The 23,857-nt window shown below is 43.2% G+C and overlaps 1 protein-coding gene across 3 annotated transcripts in view; it reads left to right on the top strand.

Annotated features, from left to right (window-relative positions):
* The first annotated feature begins 13,298 nt into the window (after positions 1–13,298).
* Positions 13,299–23,857, top strand: part of PHF6 (PHD finger protein 6) — a 49,706-nt gene continuing 39,147 nt past the window's right edge. The window contains exons 1-3 of one of the 3 annotated variants that reach the window (XM_006135305.4): positions 13,299–13,531; positions 22,075–22,257; positions 22,479–22,580. In XM_006135305.4, coding sequence (XP_006135367.1) covers positions 22,120–22,257; positions 22,479–22,580 — 240 coding nt within the window. In that variant the 5' untranslated portion in view covers positions 13,299–13,531; positions 22,075–22,119. Of the gene's footprint in view, positions 13,532–13,811; positions 14,072–22,074; positions 22,258–22,478; positions 22,581–23,857 lie in introns of those variants that run through there. The other 2 variants (XM_006135306.4, XM_075941128.1) reach the window with 2 other exon arrangements.

Below are 23,857 nucleotides of genomic sequence, written 5' to 3'. Positions count from 1 at the left end.
AGGGTACTTGGTCTGCAGCCTGGAGTAGTGGGCAGGGCTGGGTCCACCCACTCACTTACTGGGGAAATGGCTGGACTAGGAACTTAACTCCCCTTCTGGGGGGGAACAAGGACAGTGATGTGGCCCGAGAACCGAGCCACGAGGAGGATGCTGTGGTTCTGGATGCCGGGAGCAGCGCTGTAGGCAGACTACAGAGGCGTGATAACATGGAGAGCGCAGATATGGGTGTCATCATTGAGCTAATCCCCAGAGAGAACAGCAGGCTGTACCAGTCTGGTGGAGACTGACATGCCCCATGATAGCGGGTAAATATTTTAATGCAAAATGCCTCACCTTTTCCTTAGCCTGATCATCTGAAGTCTTCTTGTAGCCCTGTCAGAAGGAGAGGCTTCTCTGCTGACATCAGTTTATCGCAGTTGAAGATCTGCTCTCCACTGTAAACCACTATCAGTGCTTGATGAGTATTGGTTTAACAATTGAAAAATTAATGTCAACATTTATTCAGAATGCCTCCATTTTGAAAACCTCCTTTGTAGTCTTACTATACAGGTCTGGGTGACACTAAACTTCCTTAACAAGTCTCAAGCTAGGGCATATTGAGCTTGAATGTTATCCGAGTCCCAAATGCCATATTTTTAGCATGATTGTTATTGCTAGAAGTCGACTTGTAAATGTCACTTGTAATGGATACATTTGTCTTTCACATGTGTCTTGCAGCTTATTTGCATTGAGAAAGCTTCTTTAAATCTTTAAACTCTTTGTTGAGCAGGCTGCCTAAAACTACAGTGTTCTTATAGCAAGTTGGAGACCTCATTGAATTATGTGGCATAATGTAGATGATACTGCATGAAAATATCAGTGAGCTTTAGCCCACGGACTGTTATTTTGCTGGGTATGGACTTCTGTCAGAAATGAATGAAATCATTTTAGCTGCACCTTTTAGCAGAGGGCTAGCTGCTTGCCAGATAGCAGTTCTTGATAATATCCACTTCTGAGTCTTTCTACATGAACAGAAGGCTGTCCATTATTTTAGTTTTTTGCTGTGCTGCTTAAGTGCCCTTTAAAATGAGAAAACACTTTGGACAAAGATTGGAAACAACAGTGCAGTTCGCATTGTATTTCACAGTAAATCAAAAAGCTATACACTAGTATTGCTGCAACGCATTAGACAGCCCACTGCTGCAGTTAAAACCATCCATTTTACGTACTAATTACGAAAGTACCGACCCATGTCAGAAAGTGTTTAAAATGCTCTGAAAATACTCCAGGACATTATGGCCAATAAATAAAAGTGTAATACATCCAGTCTATGTTTAGTGTAAATAGAAGGAACAGGAACAGTGAGGTTAAAACTGCAGCTCAACAGCAGTCTGATTCTTCAAAAGAATACAGCATGGCTGAATTAGGTGACTGTAGTCCTGGGGGAATTCTGCAATTGCAGCATTTTGAGCCATAATAAAATTGCAGCTGCTGAATACTAAATGGCTTCAGAACACTAACAATCAGTAATACACTTCACTCTTAGGGTGTGTCTAAACTACAAGCCTCTGTCGAAAGAGATCATCTAGACAGCCATAACGCTTTTGAAAAAGCATATTGCTTTTTCGAGAGAGAGCACCCAGGCAATGTGGATGCTCTCTTTTGAAAAAGCCCTGTTTGCATTCAAGAATGCCTTTTTTTGAAAGCGCTCTTTTGAAAAAAGGTGTTCTTTCTCGTAAAATGAGGTTTACCTGCTGTGTTCTTTTGATTTAATTTGGAAAGAATGTGGCGGCAGTGTAGACGCAGGTGAAGTTTTTTCAAAAAAAGGCCACTTTTTTTTTGAAAAAACTCTGTAGTCTAGATATAGCCTTAGGGAAGTTGCACCAATCCAGGCATTTCTGAAGCATCCACCACTGTCCAGTCTGCAGCTGGAGGTATGGCAGTTTATACTAATTGAAGTCCGGTGGTAGCGGAAGACAGTATCACGGGACTAGATTCTCAACTGCAGTCAAATGCACTAATTGCCCCAGTGAATTTTGCCTCAGAGCATTCCAATAAGGGAAGTGTTACATCAGTGCCAAAAGTGGGGAAACTGGAGCACAGGGTATAATTGCCCAAGGATACTTGGTAAGTCTATGAGAGAGCCTAGAAAAGAAATAGGACTCCATTGTTCTACCTGTGGGGCTTAGTCCTTTTGTGTGGGTAAAGGTTCAGGCCCCATCTACATTAACACCTACGGTTAGTGCACAGGGCTGAGAGCTGGGACTAATGGGAGCAGATCTTTCACTGGGGTAAGTGAATCCAAAGGGCAGATCCTCCATGCAAATGATCCTAGCTCCATGCTACAATAGTTTACACCACTTGAGGATCCACTCCCTCGATTCTACTCCCGAACTTGTGGCCTTGGGCAAGGTGCTTAGACCAGACGTTTCAGAGGCATCCCCTCACTTCTGGATGCTTGAGACACTTTGGACCTGATTTCAATTTTTTACATCAGTGTTGCTATCATAACACTACAAGGTATTTAAATTGTTTTGCATTTTTAAACAGAGCCCTATATATTGTCCTCACTACAAAGTATTTCAATTGTCCTCACTACAAGGTATTTAAATTGTTTTGCATTTTTAAACAGAGCCCTATATATGCCACAGATTCAAAGCAGTGGAAACCCCCCCCCCCTTGCTGCACTATCGTGCTCCAGAATCTAAGCTGTAATTATTTTTTTCTAGTTTTTATGTGTGTGAAGCTAATCCTAACCCATAAATGATGCTATAATGTCCTTCTGAGGCCATGGATAGCTTGAAACAGTAACTCTGAGAAGCAAGAACTCCCCCCCCCCCCCAATTAATTTTAAATCAGAGAACATTGCAAAATGAACTGAACTTAGTACTGGCGGCAGACAGGCTACTGGGCTAGATGGACCTTTGGTCTGACCCAGTACGGCCATTCTTATGTTCTTATGTAATACATATACAGTAGACTTCCAATAATCTGGAACCTATGGGACCTAGGTGGTGCCGGATTATCAGATATGCCGCACTATCAGGAGGTACTATAAGATGGTTATATATATATACATACACTGTATGCATTACATACCGTATATAAAGAGTTCTTAACCCTTTTTATTGTACATACTGTATACAGTATACTGTAACGTTTTAGTTTTTTTAAGCCTTTTTTACCCTTTTTGCTCAGTTCAGCTGCTGCCGCTGTTACCTTGTGACTCATTTTTTGCCGAAGCTCACTCACTAGGCTCTTGCCATTTTGATGCCAGACTATCAGGAGTGCCGGACTATTGGATGCCGGACTATTGGAGTTTTACTGTATGTCTTTATGATTCCTGTTCCAATTTCATTGGTCTGAAAATGTCAACCTTTAATGTAAAATTTTCACCAAGTGTTACAGAATCTAAGGTCCTTGCCATGTGTTTTAGGTCCAGCTTGCTGCAGATCACACAGGCCCTTCAGTGTATAGTTAATGCATTTTCCTGTTTTTAAAATATTTGAGTAGTTTTGTTTGTTATATTATGTATGTATATTATTATTATTTAGAGAATTATTTTAATCCTCTGTGTGACAGGGTGGACTACTCCTTGTGGTCCTGCCACTTCGTGCCCCAGAAAGGGCAGTAGAGAGGTCTTCCATGCAGGCTAGAGTGTCTGTAAGGGAAGCAGCCAATCAGGGCCCAGAAAGCCACTATAAAGAAAGCTGCTGGGCCAGAGCCAGTCAATTCCTCTTTGCAGCTTGAGGTGTACAGGCTGTGTGTGACTCGGCTGGAGGGCTGGGTCACAGAGGTGTCACCATAAGCAGAGAGTGCAGGCAGACGCATTCGGTCAGGAGCGTCACTTGTGAGAGGTTAGTGTAACCTCATTAGTCATTACACTTTCACAGTTTTTTAAATTTATTTCATGTTGATTCTCTTTTTCATAGAAGTATGATAAATTTGTATCTTTTGTGTAACCTATTATAGCTACCTCTTGGCTTTCATTTAAGATTTAGATTGTAAACTCTCTGGAGACTGGGAACAACTCTTTTGATATGTATGTTCTGTACCTAGCTGACTATTGTAATGAATATAATCAATGGAAATACTTTCTTGTTCAACTCTTTCTTTGTGTAAGAATTTGTATGCAGAGATTTCAAGGGCAGAAAGAACCATCACAACTATCTAGTCTGACACGCTGTTGCACGTTGCAGGCAGTAAGAACTTACCCACGCACCCCCATAATAGGGTTCATAGCCTCTGGCTGAGTTACAAATCTTTATTGGACTTCAGATTACAGAGAATCCACCATTGATGCTAGTTCAAACCAGCAAGTGACCCGGATCTCATGCTGCGGAGGAAGGCCAACCCTCTTCCCTCCAAAAAAAAAAAACCTTAGGGTCTCTGCCGATCTGATCGGAGGGCATTCCTTCCTGACACCAAATAGCAAGCAGTGAGACCCTCGGCAAGACCCTATCTTCCTCCGCCAGCCACACATCTGGGAAAGAACAATCTGTTGTAACTCAACCCTCCCCTATCTAGTGTCCCATCTCCAGTAGCTGGAGATACTTGCTAATAGCAGCCATGTTTGGGCCGAGTGACATTATAGGTACCTTCATTAGAGCATCCCCTCTATAAACTTATCAAGCTCAGTCTTGAAACAGGTTAGTTTTTTTTTTGGCCACCAGTACTTCACCAGAAGCTGTTCCAAAACTACACTTCCTGATGGTTTGATGCCTTTGTTTCATTTCAAGCCTACATTTTTTAATGTGCAGTTTACGTCCAGTTGTTCCTGTGCTAACATTGACCCTTAACTTAAATAACTCCTCTCTCTCTCTCTGTCCCCCCGCTCCCGAGAGCAATTGCATTTTCCTTCAAACTTTAGTTAGGTTAAACAAGCCAGGCTTGTTGAGTCTCCGCTCCTAAAACACATTCTCTGTAGTTGTAGTGTAAACATACCCTAAAGATGCCATCCCTTGTATTTTGGTGCTCCCTGCTTCTCCAAAAGCAGGGACTTGGTATATGCCTTGTAAATACACACAATTGTATAAAAGAAAATATGAGACTGTGTCCTTCGTTTCTGCTCCCTACTGGAACATCCCTAAGGCCTGAACTTCGACTAGCCAATCAGGTCAAATGGGGCAATAACTTTTATATACTATACATAATTTAAATGGAAAACTCTGGTGTACAGCACTGTTATATATGACAGTGTCTTTACTAAAGGAAAAGATGCACTCTTAACTTGAATTGAATGAGCCCATTCAGGCAAAGTATGTTTTAATACAGATAAATGCATAGTTATACAGTATATTGAGAAACAAGGTGTGCCAGCGATAGCTACAGGAAGAGGGACTCTAGAAAGGATTTAGGGGTCATAGTGGACAGACAAATCAACAGAAGTTCTCAGTGTGATACCGTGGCAGAGATCTAATGTCATCCTTGGATGTCTGGGGAGTAGTGAATAGGAGCCAGGGGTAGGAAATCCTGGGTTAGTTTTAACTGGCTAACAGATTCAATGAGCTCCTGCTCATACTTCCCTTTCCCCGGGCATGTGGGAAGCAACCAACTCCTGCTCTACCCCCACATGAATGGGGCCAGCTTCTGTTCCCACCCCCCACTTGTGGGGCTAGAGCAGTTCTCTGCCCACAGCAGGCTGTGGGCGGGGGATTGCTCCCAGGTACCAGTTAACCTGTATCTGACAAGCATCATTTGGTAAGGGTGATGCTTACTGGGTACCCAGTTAACTGGTTACCTATTCATGTCCCTAACCAGGAGGCGATCTCACCTCCGCATACAACACTGGTGAGGCCAATACTGGATATTGCTGCAATTCTGGCATTTGCATTAGGGTTGTTAGCATGTCATTGAGTACTTGTGTAACCGCATCAAATTTTAGCAGTTAAATGACTTGGACGCAGGTTCAGCAGCCTGGACGCAGGTTCAGCAGCTAGTGGGCTCTTGGCCCCACTCCAGGGGAGTTCACCTCTATCAGAGGCAGCAGCACAGGGTGGCAGGTGGCGCTTGACACCCTGCTCTGCGCTTGCCACCCTGCTCTGCTGCCTCTTATATAGAGGCAGCAGCATGGGGTGGAAGTAGCCCATCCACAGGGAGCTTGAACCCCACCACGGACAGAGGCTGCTTCGCAGCAGCTTCCCCTATCCCACTCCCCATGCTGCTGCCTCTGAAAGAGGTGGACTCTCCGGGAGTGGGGCTGCTGAACCTGTCTCCAGGGCCAGGTGAATAGTCATGTAACTGCTAACATTTGATGAAAGAGGGAGCAGCATGGGGGAGAGAGGGGCAAGGCGGGTCCGTGGAACCAGTGCTGGATGGAGCCAGCTTTTAAGACAGCTCCCCCCAGCACTGGCTCCTGCCTGGCCCTTCCCCGCCACCTCTGTGGGAGGTAGGCAGGTCTGCGGAGCTGGTACACATCCCCATGTGTATCAGCTCTCACTTGCCTCCTTCAGCCTCTGTGCTGCTGCCTCTCTATGATCTCGTCATGCATCTGACAAAGTGGGTCTTTGCCCACAAAAACGTACGCTCCAATACATCAGGGTATGTCTACACTACCACCCTAGTTCGAACTAGGGTGGTTAATGTAGTCATTCGAAGTTGCAAATGAAGCCCGGGATTTAAATATCACGGGCTTCATTTGCATCTTGCCGGGCACCGCCATTTTTAAATCTCCATTAGTGCGGACTTCGTGCCCGCAGCTACACGCGGCACGGAGTAGGTAGTTTGAATTAGGCTTTCTAATTAGAACTACCGTTACTCCTCATGGAACAAGGTGTACCGGTAGTTCAAATTAGAAAGCCTAATTCGAAGTACCTACTCTGTGCTGCGTGTAGCCACGGGCACGGAGTCCGCACTAATGGAGATTTAAATATGGCGGCGCCCGGCAAGATGCAAATGAAGCCCGTGATATTTAAATCCCGGGCTTCATTTGCAACTTCGAATGACTACATTAACCACCCTAGTTCAAACTAGAGTGGTAGTGTAGACATACCCCCAGTTAGTCTATAAGGTGCCACAGGACTCCTTGTCGCTTTTGCAGATCCAGACTAACACAGCTATTTCTCTGATACGTGATATAATGTTTCTTAATGGTGATGGTGATTAACTATCAGATAAACTACCAAGGGAAGTGGTGGATTCTCCATCTCTTGAGCACTTCAAGCCAAGACTGGATGCTTTTCTAGAAGACGTTTTGTAGAACCCAGGTTATGGAACTCAACACAGAGATAGCTCAGTTAAATCTAGAGACACTGATTGTAACCTGCCCTCCTAACTCATGTGCAAACTGATTAACCTTCACAAAGATTTTACCGTAAATTAGTTAAGGAGTTAGCTAACTTGTGTCAACACACCTTTTCTGGCAGGAAAATGATGAGTTTGCTGGCTCATTATTGCATGTCTCTTGATACACATATAAATATAAAGGAGAAAAAATATTCAAGAAGCAATGGGCTTAAATTGGAGCAAGGGAGGTGTAGGTTGGATGTTAGGAAAAATTCCTTTCAGAGTGCTGAACCACTGGAATGAGTTGCTTAGGGAGGTTGTGGAATCTCAATCATTGGAGATTTTTAAGATCAGCTTAGAAGACAAACAGCAGTCACGGATGCTCTAGATCATGGGTTCCCAAACTGGGGGGCTTGAAGAAATTCTAGGGGGAGCACAAGGCAACCCAGCCTCCCCTCCCCCATCAAGTTTTGCTGCCCTGTTCAGTTCCTTTTTTTCCTTTTTTGCTCAAGTTTTGCTGCTATTTGGGGTGGGGGAGTGAGGGTTTTTCAAAAAATCAAAAAGGGGGGCATGATGCCCAAAAGTTTGGGAACCCCTGCTCTAGATGGTCCTGCCATGAGTTCAGAGGATTGGATTTGATGACCTCTTGAGATTCCTTCCAGTCCTATGACTCAATGATATAGAAGTGCTTTTTAAGGAGGATTCAGGGTATGGGCTGAGCAAGTTTAGAGGAGGAGCCTTGGGAGCTGCCAGCTTTGGAGAGAGGATGGGGCTAGATAGAATGGTTAATTTCAAGTTCCTCTTAGAAATAAAAACAAATCCCAGATGTCGATAAGATATGATCCACCAAACCTTATGTGGACTGTATTTGAAACACAGGGTATGTCTACACTACCCCGCTAGTTCGAACTAGCGGGGTAATGTAGGAATACCGCAATTGCAAATGAAGCCCGGGATTTGAATTTCCCGGGCTTCATTTGCATAAGCGGGGCGCCGCCATTTTTAAATCCCCGCTCGTTCGAACCCCGTGCCGCGCAGCTACACGTGGCACGAACTAGGTAGTTCGGACTAGGCTTCCTAGTCCGAACTACCGTGACTCCTCGTGGAATGAGGAGTAATGGTATTTCGAACTAGGAAGCCTAGTTCGAACTATCTAGTTCATGCCGCGTGTAGCCGCGCGGCACGGGGTTCGAACGAGCGGGGATTTAAAAATGGCGGCTCCCCGCTTATGCAAATGAAGCCCGGGAAATTCAAATCCCGGGCTTCATTTGCAATTGCGGTATGCCTACATTACCCTCCTATTTTGAAATAGGAGGGTAGTGTAGACATACCCACAGTGGGAAAGCCAGCAGCTTGCAGATGTATTTCAGTTAAGTGAATCTAGAATTGTTTCAGTCTGATTCATCCTCTCAGAATATGCTTTACCAGCCCTTCTAGTAGATTCTGAAGGAATTTACACAATAGCGTTTTCTTTCAATCAACCATTATCTCAAAGAAAATAATTGTTTTCTTTCCCATTCTTTTCATCAAAAGTTACTTATACACACTGGATTCCCTGTAAAATGTAGTCCCCTACAGCTGGCCTATAGAAAATCCAAAGAAACTGATTGTGTCTTTGATGAAAGATGACTGTTGTGTATACACGTATGTGATGTAAAAGCAACTGGATTAATGCTATCTTTGAGAAAACTGCAAGCTCTGCCTTATAATTTAATTCCTTTTAGATGCTTGATTATGACATTTGTTTCTTCTGCTGAAATGGGAAAGAGTAAATAAATGAGTTTGTGGGCAATGAGCTTGCCCAATACAAGGCACTGAGAAGTTTTATAAGATTGCATACTTGTTAATGCTCACTGGGCTGATAGTCCATGTATGCTAACATAAAGTTAGAATTCCCATGTGTTGTCATGCAGTCATTATGATCAATCAGCCAGCCATCATCTGATAGCCTTAGCAACTTTAAAAACCACATATTTCTTAACACTATTTCACAGATCCTTCGCTTTCAAAATCTCTGCATCTGAAAGTGTAGATTATATGCCGTTACGTGCTGAGTTTCTAATGTGCCGGGGGAGGGTTCCCTTTTGGCTCCGCCTCAGGCCCTGCCCCCATTCTATCCCTTCCCTCAAGGCTCCGCCCCACCCTGCCTCTTCCTATCTCTGCTCCACTCCTGCCCTGCCTCTTTCCATCTCATTCCACCCCCTCCCCGCACACTTCCTGCACATCGTGGAAGGGCAGATTGTGGCAGGCAGGAGGGCCTGTAGGGGAGGGAGAGGTACTATTCGGCAGGGTTGCTGTTGGGTGGTAGGGTCTGAAGGAAGGGGGAGGTAAGCACTTTTTTTTTTTGCACTCAGAGTAGACACCTATGTTTCCTGCTCACATATACTTTCTCCTGCTCAGCAACATTATTTTTCCACTTCCCCTTTTCTCTTTGGGAAACTCGAAACAGTTTGCACCAAACACATACTGTGGAACTCTTCCCTCACAAGAGCAGATGAAGGCCTGTAAAAAAAGGCAGAAAACAAACTTGGTCTTCAAAATTTGGCTCTTCAGAGTAAAGTAAAACTAAGTCTGGAGGCAGATGATAAACACAAACCCCAGTGAAAGGAGTGATTAATTAGGAATAATACCATGCAGAGCAAAAACACGGTTTGCATTTCACTGGCTGAGTTAGAAATCAAGCACGACCTCAAGTAATGTCTAGTGGCATTTGCATTCACCACTGAGAATCTTTGTAAAATAGTTCTATTAGGCTTCAGTGGCTGTAATTACACAAGAGCTTTGCACGTATTACTCCATTCCAACCAAAGCACCTGGAAATGCTGGAGCATGGAGAGGAATCTTAGGAACCCGAGCTGTATAATTGAAGCTCATACAAGTTTTGCATCTGAAGCAGCTATAAAATATAATCATATTCAAGGCCATTCCACACACAAGGCCTCGAGCACATCTTGATCGTAACAGTACATAAGGCAGAGTGAAGAAGGAAAAGGGATTTGTATTGATTTTTTTGACACCTCTTCTTTGGCTATTGTTAGCAGCTGCAGAAGGGCTGACTTCATGGCATGAGTACACCTTAGTTTTCATTAGAAAACTTTTAAGTGACTGGTGGAGGGAACCTGGGACTTGACAGTATGTCTCAAGGCAATCCCAGCTACACCCAGTTGCAAAATTTTTTTACTTGTTTATAACCAGCTACGACAGCTCTCTTCACTCACGTTCCAAGAGTGGGCCACATGAGTGGCGTCCTTCATCTCAGTGGGCTGCAAGATTGTCATAACCAAGATGGTCTCCCACGTTCGGGTATACCAAATTAGGGTATCTTTGCTAACTGCACTTATGTACCCAGAATTTGCAGGGTGAGTGGATTGCACTGTAGCAGCACTTTGATTGGATGCAGAGGGTGCACCTGGCTCTCACAGTCACTGTTGTGTGCAACAGTAGTGGATGTGCTGCTGATGCATGAGCTAGCAGTAGAGTGAGGATGCAGCTACTCATTATGAGCAACCAGCCCATTGAAAGTGTGTCAAATCTTCCTCTATGGACTGTTCACATCCTAGCAATCACTCCTGTAGTTCAGTAGTCTGAGTCTTGAAGTCCAGGGTTGGACCCTGTTAATAGGCCTCAGTGGGGGATGCTATGGTTGTATGTACTAGTATTTGCTTTGGTTTATTTAATCCACAAAGACATTTTTTAACCTAAACCCCCCCCACTATAATCTGTGTATTATGGTGTGATGCACCAAAATAGAGTAATTTCACATGTTTGTCATACAATGGTGGTCAGAAGCTAGACTTCACTTGGGCAGACAGTAACAACCCAAATAATATCAATCCAGCTTCATTGAGTTTGCACTGTAACACCAAATCTCAGTGACAACCTAAGCATTTTTAAGGCAGGATAACTTTCCAAATGCCCAGGAAACCTGAGCATTAGACTGGCTGATCTGTTGATGCAAGAGTGTTTGAGGTCACTATTAAGGGTTTGTGTAACCACCAACTCAGCAGATTTGAACCTGGGACTGCTGGGCTATGTCTACGCTGGCGGGTTCTTGCACAAGAACATCTTGCACAAGAACACGTTCACATGGTCATGTGCTTTTGCACAAGAACATCTGTGGCAGTGTGGATTCTCTCTTCTGCAAGAAAGCTCTGATGGCCATTTTAGCCATAGGGCTTTCTTGCGCAAGAAACCAGTTGTGCGTCCACATTGCCTTCTTGCGCAGGAGCTCTTGCGCAAGAAAGCAATGTGGACGCACAACTGGTTTCTTGTACAAGAAAGAAAGTTCCTGTGCAAGAGAGCTTACACCTTAGAAAACAGCATAGCTCTTGTGCAAGACGCCCTCTCTTCCGACGCTGTACTGTAAATCTTTTTGCACAAGAGTGGGCGGGCAGCATGGACACTCTGCAGAAGAATGACTGTTCTTACGCAAGAACCCGCCAGTGTAGACATAGCCCTGAAGCTTAGTGTAGGAGCCTCTACACACCTTGAGCTATAAAGTTAGGTGGCTCTCAAACTAGGCAGTAGAGCTCCCTTCTTCTTCTCTCTCGCTGTAGGTTGTCTAAGTGCCACTCTATGGGACAGTGCACCACACTAGGGCTACATCTACATTGCAGGCTTCTTGCACAAGAACTGTTTTGTGCAAGAGTTCTTGTGCAAAAGGTCTTGCGCAAAAGCGTGTCCACACTGCCATGTGCTTTTGCACAAGAGCGCCCATGGCAGTGTGGATGCTCTCTTGCACGAGAAAGCTCTGGTGGCCATTTTAGCCAGAGGGGTTTCTTGTGCAAGAAACCCCTGTTGCCCGTCCACACTGCCCCGTTGCCAGCTTTGTCCACATATTCATTCTGCTGATACCATTATTGGACCTAACCAAGTGAGTTATAAGATCAAGAACACATATTCCTGCGCATCCAGAAATATAATCTACGCTATCATGTGCCGAAAGTGTCCGTCTGCTATGTACATTGGACAAACATCTCAGACACTTCGCCAAAGGATTAATGCCCACAAAACAGATATTAGACAAGATCACAAAGAGAAAACAGTTTCTTGCCACTTTAACCAGAAAGGACACTCTCTAAATGACTTAGCCACCTGCATTCTGCTACAAAGACCTTTTACATCTGCACTTGAAAGGGAATCCTCTGAACTGTCATTCATGTTAAAATTCGACACTTACCGACAAGGACTTAACAAGTCTTTGAACTTTCTCACCCATTATCAAGACAGTTTCCCCAATTATCACCTGTAATACCATTAACTCACAAACATCCCACTCTCCCTACCTTTAATATCAGCAATTCACAGACACTTACCTTCCTTCCTCCCCCTTCCCACCCCCCCCCGCATCCTCCTTCTGTTCTGCAATGTGATTTGTCCTTTTCATATTTGTTCATTTTTTTTAAATTGTATCCTTTGGTATATATGGCTGTGACTACTTTCTTCCACTATTTGATCTGAGGAAGTGGGTCTGGCCCACGAAAGCTCATCATCTAATAAACCATCTTGTTAGTCTTTAAAGTGCTACATTGTCCTGCATTTTGCTTCTTGCACAAGAGCTCTTGCACAAGAGGGCTTATTCCTGGTGGGGAGAGGAATAACTCTTGTGCAAGAAGCCCTGTTTTCCGACGCTTTCCTGTAAATTTACTTGTGCAAGAACACACGTGCAGTGTAGACGCTCTGAGCACCTTGAGGCAGGTCACTGCAGGGGGGAGGGGGCTCCCCTGCTCTGCTGCCCGCTCCCCCCCAAGAGGGGCCTGCTGCGAGTGCAGCGGGCAAGGCCCTGCCCTGCTGCAGCCCCTCTTCCGAGCCAGCTCCCCCACGCGCATGTGCGGCCTCCCGAGTTCCAGTTCTACCCGCAGCCGGCTTCGAAATGATCTGTACGCATGCGCGGGCCGCCGCCCTGGTGCGCCAAAGGCATTCTACGCACGCGCGAGTTTCCTATGTTCTCCCCCCTCACCCCGCTCTATCCCCGCCAGCGGTCAGGGAGCATTGCGCATGCGCGGGTTCTCTCTCCTTCTCTCCCCCCCCCCCCCCCCCCTTCATTCTCTTTCTCTCGCGCGCGCGTCCTCTCTCTCTCTCCGCAATGGGCGCCTGCGCGGGAATCTCAGCCTACTCCGGGACCAGTCCGCCGCGGCCGCGCCTCGCAGCTCTCGCGCGCCAATCAGGCGCCGGTGGGCCCGACGTGACGTCCTGGCGCCCGCGCGTGCGTGCGTGCGTGCGGCGCAGCGTCCCCTGCCCCGAATGAAAGGGAAGGTCCCAGCGAGCGAGCGGCTGTGAGCGCCCGGCGGCCCCCGAAGTCCGCGTTCCCCGGCGCCCCGCCCCCCGGGTGAGTGAGCGCGCGGCCCCTGAGGAGAGACCCCTCCCCCCGCGGCGAGCGCCCCTGCAGCTGCGGGGCCGCCGGGGCTCAGGCCGCGCTCGCGCCCTTGTGAGGGGACTGTGAGCTGGCGGCGTTAGGCTGCCCCGCCCCCTGCTTTGGGGGGCGCCCCAGGGGGCGGCGTCTCTTGAACCCGCTTAAGAGCCCCCCCCCGGGGCGCTGCCTCAGCCGTGGGGGCCGCCCGGCTTCGCTGCCTTCCCCCTCGAGCTGTTCAAGGCAGCCCCCCCCCAGGGCTTGTCCAGCCTCCACAGCCCTCCTGGGGGAGCCCCGCAAACCTGCCTGGAGACCTTCCCCAGGCTCGTTCCCCGCCTCGGGGGCCTCTGTCGGTGGAGGGGCGAGGAAAACCTGGGACTATGCCTCCAGCTCGCGATTTTCATATGGCTGATGGTGCTGGGTGCTCATTGCTCATCCCAAGACTCTAACGGTACCTGATTGCAGAGTACCCCTCCTCTGCCGCGTTCTGAACATTAGGCCCCCTTAAACTTTTCCACAGTGAGTACCCACGATCACCAACCCGTTCCTTGTAAAAATACTTGCCTGTTTTTTGGTCGTCGTTTTTCATCTGAAAGTATCCCAAATCACTTTGGTAACCAGCTTAAATAAAAAAAATGTCTGTAGGCATGTTTCTCTTGCGCTGTTCCCAGATGTCTCAAATTCTGTTCCAAGTTGAAAACAAACAAACAAACAAACCCAACCCGATCAATCCTGTGCTTGCATGACCCGTTTAGTCATGAAGAATCTAGAGGTTTAATATAAAAGAGTTAAACTTTGGAGGACCTTGCATTTAAACTGGAATCCAGTGTTGTAGATAAGAAATGGCGAGCTTGGGCTTGACTTTTGCTAATAAATAGAGCATGAAGAAAAACTCTTGAATTTCCTTTCTTAACACTCATGTAAATGGGATCCACATTCCTCTCCCTCCCTCAGTCCCAAGTAATGTTTTTAGTTACTGAGAAAGTGCCATCCTTGTTTTTACCTGAGAGAGAGTGAGTATTGGAGAGAAGGCAGGTGAGGAAGGAATATCTTTTATTGGACCAACTTTTTCTGGTAAGAGTGAGACAAGCTTTTAGGCTCCACAGGGCTCTTCCTTACCTCTAGGAAAGCTACTTTGTTGCAGCTAAATGAAAGATTGAACAGCTAGGTTAGTATAAGTTACTAGCACATATTCGAAGAGACCATTCAAGGTGAAGAGGCATGTTAATACTCTGGACATAGGACAAAGGAGATGCTAGTGGGTTATAGATTGTTGCAATAAGTAGTAAATCAAGGTCTTTAAGACCATGATTTTTAGTATCTAGCAAAGTTATGAATTCAAGCTCCCAAACTCATCTTTTGAAAGGTTTCATCTGAGGATGCGGAGTATGCCTGTTTGCTGTGCATTTAGAATTAGTCCTGTAGAAGATGTAAATAAATATAGAGTGCAGGGCTCAACATAGTTTGTGGGAAAACTCTAAAGGCTATCAAGAAGGAAAAGATGACCTCAAATACTGTTTAATAGGCATCAATTAAACTGCACAGATGAACAAATTCTGGAGAGAGAATTACAAAAAGAATCTCTGCATCTGAGAATCTCTTGTAGTAGCTTTCATTTTATAAGAGATTTTATTGTGGAATTGGGTGCCCCTTTAGGCAGGGTCTTGGAAAATATTGGCATGACTTTAATATTATATTTTCAGTGTAGCTTAATTAAAAAACAAGTATGCCCATCTATGTACTTTAAATTGATTGCTAGTACTGGAATAGATAGTTGTTTCCATGTTAAAGTTTCAGTGATATACCTCTGTTTTCAAGGTTTATAGCAAAAAGTGTAATTCTTGCTTTGAAACTTTGCTAGTAAATTTTCAGTCCAAGGTATATGTACATACCACATTTATTGGGGGAGGAGGGAAAGCCCAGTTTATAGCTTATTTTTAAAAGTGGTTTAGAAGGATATTTTGCTGATTTTTTTTTAAATTGTGCCTGTTTTGGTGTTCAGACAAAAAGTAGTGGTGCTTAATCAGTAATTTGAACTAACATTATTAAACTATTATCTATAAGAAATTAAATTGCAAGATTTTAAATGTTCATATTCAGGATTATGTATTTGTAATGTGGCAGGGCAGTTGGTTCTAACTGCTTTCAGAAAATGTAAATGAGCTAAAATAGAGCTAAAAATAAAGGTTTACACTTTTCTGAAACACTGCCAGATACATTTCTGATTTGTAAGTAGGGATGTTAAATAACAGTTAATTGAGTTGTTGATTAACCTCATTAATTCTTATCAGTTACTCAACTATTCTGTAATGCTCAGGAGATGAGGCTGGCAGTCTGTGAGCTCTGGCCTCATTCTGAGGTGCCCCCTGCCACTCCATGCTGCTGCCTCTGTATCAAAGGCAGCAGTGCCAGGTGGTAGGTGGGAACTGGTCCGCATCTGGAGCCAGTTTGAAAAAACAGTTCCCCTCGTGGACCAGCTGCCTGTTGCCCCTCTGTATGAGAGGCAACAGTGATACACAGGCAGCAGTGTGTGGGGGGGGGGGTTCTGAGCTCCCGGACCTGGTATGAGTTGGAACTGAGCTGGGTTGTGTGCCTGCCTGGCTCCTGATACACTTTAAATGCAGAGTTGCAGCAGGGGTAGGTCCCAGAATAGGGATGTAATAGTGTAGTCGATTAATGGATTATCTAATAAGCACAAGCTTATAGGTTATTGCTATAGACTATGTGCATTTCTCTCCCTCTGCCCCCGGACAGGATGAACTAGTTTTGAACTGGCTCTCCTCACAGACCAGCTCCCATCTGGCACCCCGTGTGGAGTGCAAGGGCACTCCTCAGAAGTGGGGCCAGAGTGCATTGGCTGCTAGCCCTGCTGCCCAGGGACTATAGAATAGTCGACTAACCAATAAGAATTCATGAGGTTACTTAAGTCAATTAACTGATATTTAACATCCCTATCCTGGACCCAGCACAAGCCAGGACTGAGTTGGGCTGCTGAACAGCCTGCTAAAAAAATTTACATGGGGGGATAGAATGTGGGTAGTCTATTGCATTAACTTATAAACTCTTGCTGATCAGTTAATCAACTACACTATTACATCCCTATTTGCAAGTAATCTGTTGAAAATATAAACCCAGCAATATTTCTCAAAATAGCTTGCTCAATCTTAATCTAAGTTAATATACATTCACTGTAAGCCATGGGTGTTTCTGATAAGAATTTTTGCAAAAAAATACACCGTGAAAAGGATGCTGTGTGCACCCTATTTTATGAAGGGATTGGCATGTGCTGTAACAAAATGTAAATATACATCATGTGTGAACAGATGTAACTTGGTCAGTAGTGTGGATAAAATACTTCTGGTATTAATCTATGTCTTCTGCAAGTCCTAAAAATGTATAAATAATGTACAAAGAAATGCCTTTGTATACAGAAAACACATGCAAAGAGAGCAGAAAATTAGAGCATTTTTAGGGAACTTTTAAAATACTTTCGGAATAATAAAAATTATATTTTGATAGGAATGTGTTTCCTTTTTGGCCTAATTTTTATTTTTTGCTGTACTTGCATTTTTAAAATATTTTAATAATCACACCACTAAAACACAATTTCAGCTGGTTAGTTGCATGTTTTCATTGTTATGCCAATGGAGACCTATTCATTAGCGCACATATTATCATCGTTTTCTAAGTTATAAAAAATACAAAATGACTTTGAGGGAGGTCATATAAACAATGGCACATAGCCTACTAACAGTGTACCTTGTTATGTGTGTCTTAGACGCACTGTATGGCATAAGGCCGAAGACCAGATAACTTGAACCTTCTGTGAAGTAGCAAAATATTCAAGTGAGCAATAAATTTTACTTCGTGGTTGTTATGAATTATTCCAATTTTCCAAAATGTTAGTTTGTCATTCAGATTGAGATTAAAGGGGAGCCTTTTTACAAAGCAGTAGGAGTGACTAGTTTATTTAAAACCACATTCTCCTGTTTAAGGCCATGAGACTTGTGCACACACATTCATGGACATAAGTTAACTTTAAATTTCTTCAGTTACTTTTATGAGGACTGTCATTGCTGCTGCTACATGAATTTAATGAATAAGAAGATAAAGTAATAAAAAACTAAATGCAGTGTAAAATAAAAAGCCAGATTAAAGCTAACCAAAAGTGAATGCACTTACCCTCATGTATGTGTGTGTATATACATTTGCTATAATATTAATTATATCAAAACAGGTTATTCTTACATTTACATTTTGTTGCATTATCTCCAACCCATTATGGCATCATTTATTTAAAGCTTTTGAATGTGACCCAAGAACAAAAATTCTTGTTTAATATAGTTTCCTACTATTCTTCCGAAGTCCCTGTTCCTGCTTTCAAAATCTCATTTAGATTTTTAAAGAATTAAAGAACATCGTGAAAGTCTTTCCTTCCTTCACAAGCCAGTTTAATAAGTGGAGTGCAGACTTACCTTATTTTGGTAGAATTTTAGAAAATTACAGTAAATTCTTTTTGTATTTAACATTTAAGAGCTCTCTGCAACTGCAAAAGGGTATAACTAATTTATTCACATTGGCACTTATTTGTTTGTAAATCAGCTCATTCTAGGTTACTTAAACAGAAATTAAAAGGCACAGTGACAAAAGTAAAATACGTGCAAGGTGCATGGAAACTTTTCAAAGACACCATAACTGAGGCCCAACTTAAATGTATACCCCGAATTAAAATACACAGTACGAGAACCAAAAAAAATGCTACCATGGCTTAACAACCAAGTAAAAGAAGAGAGTGATGAAGACATCTTTTAAAAAGTGAAAGTCAAATCCTAGTGAGGAAAATAGAAAAGAGCATAAACTCTGTCAAAGTAAGTGTAAAAATATAATAAGAAAAGCCAAAAAGGAGTATGAAGAACAGCTAGCCAAATCTCAAAAATTGATAGCAAAATGTTTAAGTACATCAGAAGTGGGAAGCCTGCTAAACAGCCTGTGGGGTCCTTGCATGATTGAGATGCTAAAGTAGCACTCAAAGATGATAATGTCATTTCAGAGAAACTAAATGAATTCTGTGCTTTGGTCTTCATGGTTGAGGATGTTAGGGAGATTCCCAAATCTGAGCTATTCTTTTTAGGTGACAAATCTGAGGAATTGTCCCTGATTGAGGTGTCATTAGAGGAGGTTTTGGAACAAATTGATAAACTTAACAGTAACAAGTCACTGGGACAAGATGGCATTCCCCAAGAGTTCTGAAAGAGCTCAAATGTGAAATTGCAGAACTATTCACTGTGGTTTGTAACCTATCCTTTAAATCAGCTTCTGTACCTGATGACTGCAAGATAGCTAATGTGATGCCAATATTTAAAAGGGGCTCTAGAGGTGATCCTGGCAATTACAGATGAACAAGTTTAATGTCAGTACCGAGCAAATTAGTTGAAACTATTGTAAAGAAGAGAGAGTTACTCATCTTGTGCAGTAACGTCTGTTCTTTGAGGTGTGTGAGTTCTTTGAGGGTGTTAAACATGTGGACAAAGGAGATCCAGTGGACATAATGTACTTAGATTTCCGGAAAGCCTTTGACAAGGTCCGTCACCAAATGCTCTGAAGTAAGTTGTCATGGGATAAGAGGGAAGGGCCTCTCATGGATTGATAACTGGTAAAAAGACAGGAAACAAAGGGTAGCAATAAGTGGCAAGTTTTCAGAATGGAGAGAGGTAACAAGTGGTGTCCCCCAAGGGTCTGTCCTGGGACCAGTCCTATTCAACTTACTTGAATCTGGGGAAAGGTGTAAACAGTGAAGTGGCAAATTTGCAGATGATACTAAACTGCTCAGGATAATTCTGAGCAACGCAGACTGTGAAGATCTTCAAAAAGATCTCCCCAAACTAAGTGATTGGGCAACAAAATGGCAAATGAAATTTAATGTTGATAAATGTAAAGTAATGCATATTAGAAAAAAAACAGTCCCAACTATACATACAATATGGTGGGGACTAATTTGGCTACAACTACTCGAGGGAGAGAGATCTTGGAGTCATTGTGTATTGTTCTCTGAAAACTTCTGCTCTCTGTGCAGCGACAGTCAAAAAAGCAAACAGAATGTTAGGAATCATTAAAATTGGGATAGAAAATAAGACAAAGTATCTTATTGCTTCTGTATAAATCTGTAGCATGCCCATATCTTGAATACAGCTTCGTACAGCTGTGGTCACCTCATCTCACAAAAAATGTATTGGCATTGGAAAAGGTTCATAAAAGGGTAACAAAAATGATTAGGGGTTTAGAATGGGTTTCCTATGAAGAGAGATTAAAAAGACTGGGACTTTTCATCTTAGAAAAGAGGACACTAAGGGGTTATGATAGCGGTCTATAAAATCATCTTAGAAAAGAGGACACTAAGGGGGTTATGATAGAGGTTTATAAAATCATGACTGGTGTAGAAAAAATGAAGAAGGAAAAGTTATTTATTCTGATAATATAAGAACTAGGGGTCACCTCATGAAATTAATAGGTAGTAGGTTTAAAACAAACAAAGAAGTTTTCTTCACTCAGCGCATAGTCAGCTTGTGGAACTTCTTGCCGGAGGATGTTGTGAAAACCAGGACTTCAACAGGGTTCAAAAAAGAACTAGATAAATTGATGGAGGTTAGGTCCATCAATGGCTATTAGCCAGGATGGGTAGAAATGGCGTCCCCAGCCTCTCTTTGTCATAGGCTAGAAATGGAATGACAAGAGAGGGATCACGTGATGATTCCCTGTTCTGTTATTTCCCTCTGGGGCATTGGCCACTTTCAGAGGACAGGATGCTGGGCTAGTTGGAACTTTGGTCTCACCCAGTATGGCCGTTTTTATGTTTATTTTTCTTTTAAAGATAAAGATGGTAAAGTGGTAAAGATGAATGGACATTAACCTCAACTTTAAAATAGGTCCAAAAAGTTTGTATCCTTGAATACGTGCTCTTTTAGGGCCCAAATTTTCCGTTAGATCCACATAAGCAGATTACTAAAGAAGCCTTGTTGGACGGGATCTACCTGTGTAAATCTCATTGCTGAATTTGGGCCTTAGTTTTGTATTTTTAATTATGTTGCTTGTAAATTATTGGAGCTACGTCTACACTGCAGGCTTTTTGCGCAAGAACAGCTGTTCTTGTGCAAAAACCTTCCGGCTGTCTACATTGCACGCGCATTCTCGCGCAAGTAAATTTACAATATAGCATCAGAAAACAAGGCTTCTTCCGGAATAGTTAATCCTCTCCCCACGAGGAATAAGCCCTCTTGTGCAAGAGCTCTTCCAAAAGAGGGCAGAGTTGATAGGCAACATGAATTTCTTGCGCAAGAAGCCTCTATGGTTAAAATGGCCAGCATAGTTTTCTGGCGGAAGGGAGCGTCCACACTGCCATGGATGCTCTTGCGCAAAAGCACATGGCAGTGTAGACGCGCTCTTGTGGACGTTTTTTTGCACAAGAACTCTTCCACAAAAGAGTTCTTGCGCAAGAAGCTGCCAGTGTAGACGTAGCCAAACAGTATATAATTTATGTGGAGTTGAATTTTAAATTATTTTTTGTAGGATAAGAACAGCTGTTGTCGTGCACATATTAAGAATTCAATTAAGGTTGTGAAATACAACTATGAGTCTTAAAGCGTTTTTATGGCATCATAAACAAATATTCACCTCTAAAACTTTCTTGACTTTAACTAGCCACAATGTATCTATGTAATACTTAAAATGGTAACTTTTTATCTTCTCATCTCATAAAGGCTGTTACCATCTTCAGCTTTAGAAATGAGTATTTAAATCCAGTACTTGTTAGCTTTTATGGATTGTAGCCCAGTGTTTTATTGCTACTTCTTAAGGAGTTCAGTAGAATGGTTTTTATTGTATGTGGAGGTAAAGCTCTCCCTATGCAGTGTGCTTCTGGAATAAATAAAAAGAAAAAAATGGAATGAGACACAGTATTGCATCAGAATTTCCCTAAGAGCCCCAATGATTGCTGTTGCACCTGGTATTTTTTCATTCTCCCTTTCCTCACCTCTAAGCTTTTAAATTTGTATACATTTTCTAATGTCTTCGACTTTGGGGACAATTATATGGCTTGTTGCCACATCTTTTATAAATATTTTGGGAAATACAGCTTTTGCGATATAAATGTTTACTCATATCCTACTATAGCTGTGTGTATAAAAAATTATATTTCACTCTGAGACATAGTGATAATTCTGCTATTTGAAGAGGAAACAGAAAGTAACCTTACTTAATATAGAAACAACAAGCATTCCTGTGGCTCCTTAGAGACTAACACATTTATTAGGCCATGAGCTTTCATGGGTTAAACCCACTTCGTCAGATGAGTTGAGTGTTACTTACAAAAGCTCATGACCTAATAAATGTGTTAGTCTTTAAGGTGCCACAGGAATGCTTGTTGTTTTTACAGATACAGACTAACACAGCTACCCCTCTGAGTTTTAGTAAATATAATTTAAATTGATTTGTTGAAATTAACTATTGAACATTTTTATTCTCTGTAGTATTTGTGAGGATTGAAGTCTCATTCGAAAGCCATTTTAAAAATCATGACAAGCTCAGTTGGACAGAAAAAAGGGTCTTCAAGACAACGGAAGTGTGGTTTTTGTAGATCTAATAAAGATAATGAATGTGGACAGTTGTTAATGTCTGAAAACCAGAAGGTGGCAGCACATCACAAATGTATGGTAAGTAACAGAGAAAAAGGAATTCAATATATTGACCTGTTAAATACGTTATATAGAGAAACAAAATTCTGACTAATTTCTGCCAACTTGTGACAGTAGTATACAAGTTACTAAAATTACTGTTTCTTTTTATTTTGAATTTGCTCCTTTTCACAAGTATAATTATTTCATATTACTGGAAACCCTTAACATTTAAGTTTTATTTTTTACATAACTTACAGCTGTTTTCATCTGCTTTGGTATCTTCACACACTGATAATGAGAGTCTTGGTGGATTTTCTATTGAAGATGTTCAAAAAGAAATAAAAAGAGGCACTAAACTGGTAAGTATGTAATTCTGCCTCTTGAAAATGGAAAAGTAGCATTGTCTTAACTCCTACAAAGTAATGAAATAATTCAATATACCACTAAAGTTATCTATTGTATCAAAGGTTTTTTTTGTTTGTTTGTTTTCTCTTTGCCCTGTGAACTTGTGTAATGGATAATTAATCAATGGAAGGAGATAAAACTGGTTACAATTTTTTTTTTAAAAGAAGGTAAATCTTAGAGAAGGGGTGGGGTGGTAGCTAGAGGGATAGCCACTAACAGGTGTGATCCCTTATGAAAGTCAATAGGAATTTCGCATTTGATTTCAATAGGAACAGGACAGAATTCTAAATGTCAGATGATTAATGATGAGAAACTTCTTAATGCAATCAGTATGGTTTTGATTTTATAGTCTAATTCAAATATATAAAGAGGTTATTTTGGAGACTGTGGATTATTTTTGGAATTTCTCAAAATGAAATGCCAATTTTACTACAGGCAGTCCCCGGGTTACGTACAAGATAGGGACTGTAGGTTTGTTCTTAAGTTGAATCTGTATGTAAGTCGGAACTGGCATCCAGATTCAGCCACTGCTGAAACTGACCGCCAGTTCTGACTTACATACAGATTCAACTTAAGAACCCCAAGTGTCCCCAAGTCATCTGCTGCTGAAACTGATCAGCGGCTGATTCCAGGAAGCCCGGGGCAGAGCAACTCTGCCTCCGGCTTCCTGTAGTCAGCGCTGGTCAGTTTCAGCAGCGGCTGACTTGGGGACGCCTGGGGCAGAGCAGCTGGGGTGCTGCTGGGTTGCTCCAGTAGCGCCGCTCCTTGGTGCTACTGGACCAACCCAGCAGCACCCCATCTGCTCTGCCCCAGGCATCCTGATTCAGTCGCTGCTGAAACTGACCAGCAGCAGCTGAATCAGGACGCCTGGGGCAGAGCAGCTGGGGTGCTGCCGGGTTGGTCCAGTAGTGCCAGAGCGGCGCTGCGGGACCAACTGGCAGCGCCCCAGCTGCTCTGCCCCAGGGTCCACAACAAAAGCCTGGTCTGCTGGGGGGGGGGGGGACACACTAGCTGCGCGCCCTCCCCCCAGCAGACCAGGGACACGGGGAGCAAAGCCGCAGCGGCAGCGGGGTGCCGCGCCTCTGAGGCTTTGCTCTGGCAAAGCCTTAGAGGCGCGGGACCCCGCCACCGCTGCGGCTTTGCTCCCAGTGCCCCTGGTCTGCTGGAGATGGTCTCCAGCAGACCAGGGACACCAGGAGCAAAGCCGCAGCCCGCAGCAGGTTCCCGCGCT

The sequence above is a fragment of the Pelodiscus sinensis genome, chromosome 13 (assembly GCF_049634645.1).
Source record: "Pelodiscus sinensis isolate JC-2024 chromosome 13, ASM4963464v1, whole genome shotgun sequence".
Lineage (NCBI taxonomy): Eukaryota > Metazoa > Chordata > Testudines > Trionychidae > Pelodiscus > Pelodiscus sinensis.
Note: the sequence above shows the minus strand (reverse complement) of the source record. Positions and strands in the feature narration are given on the sequence as shown.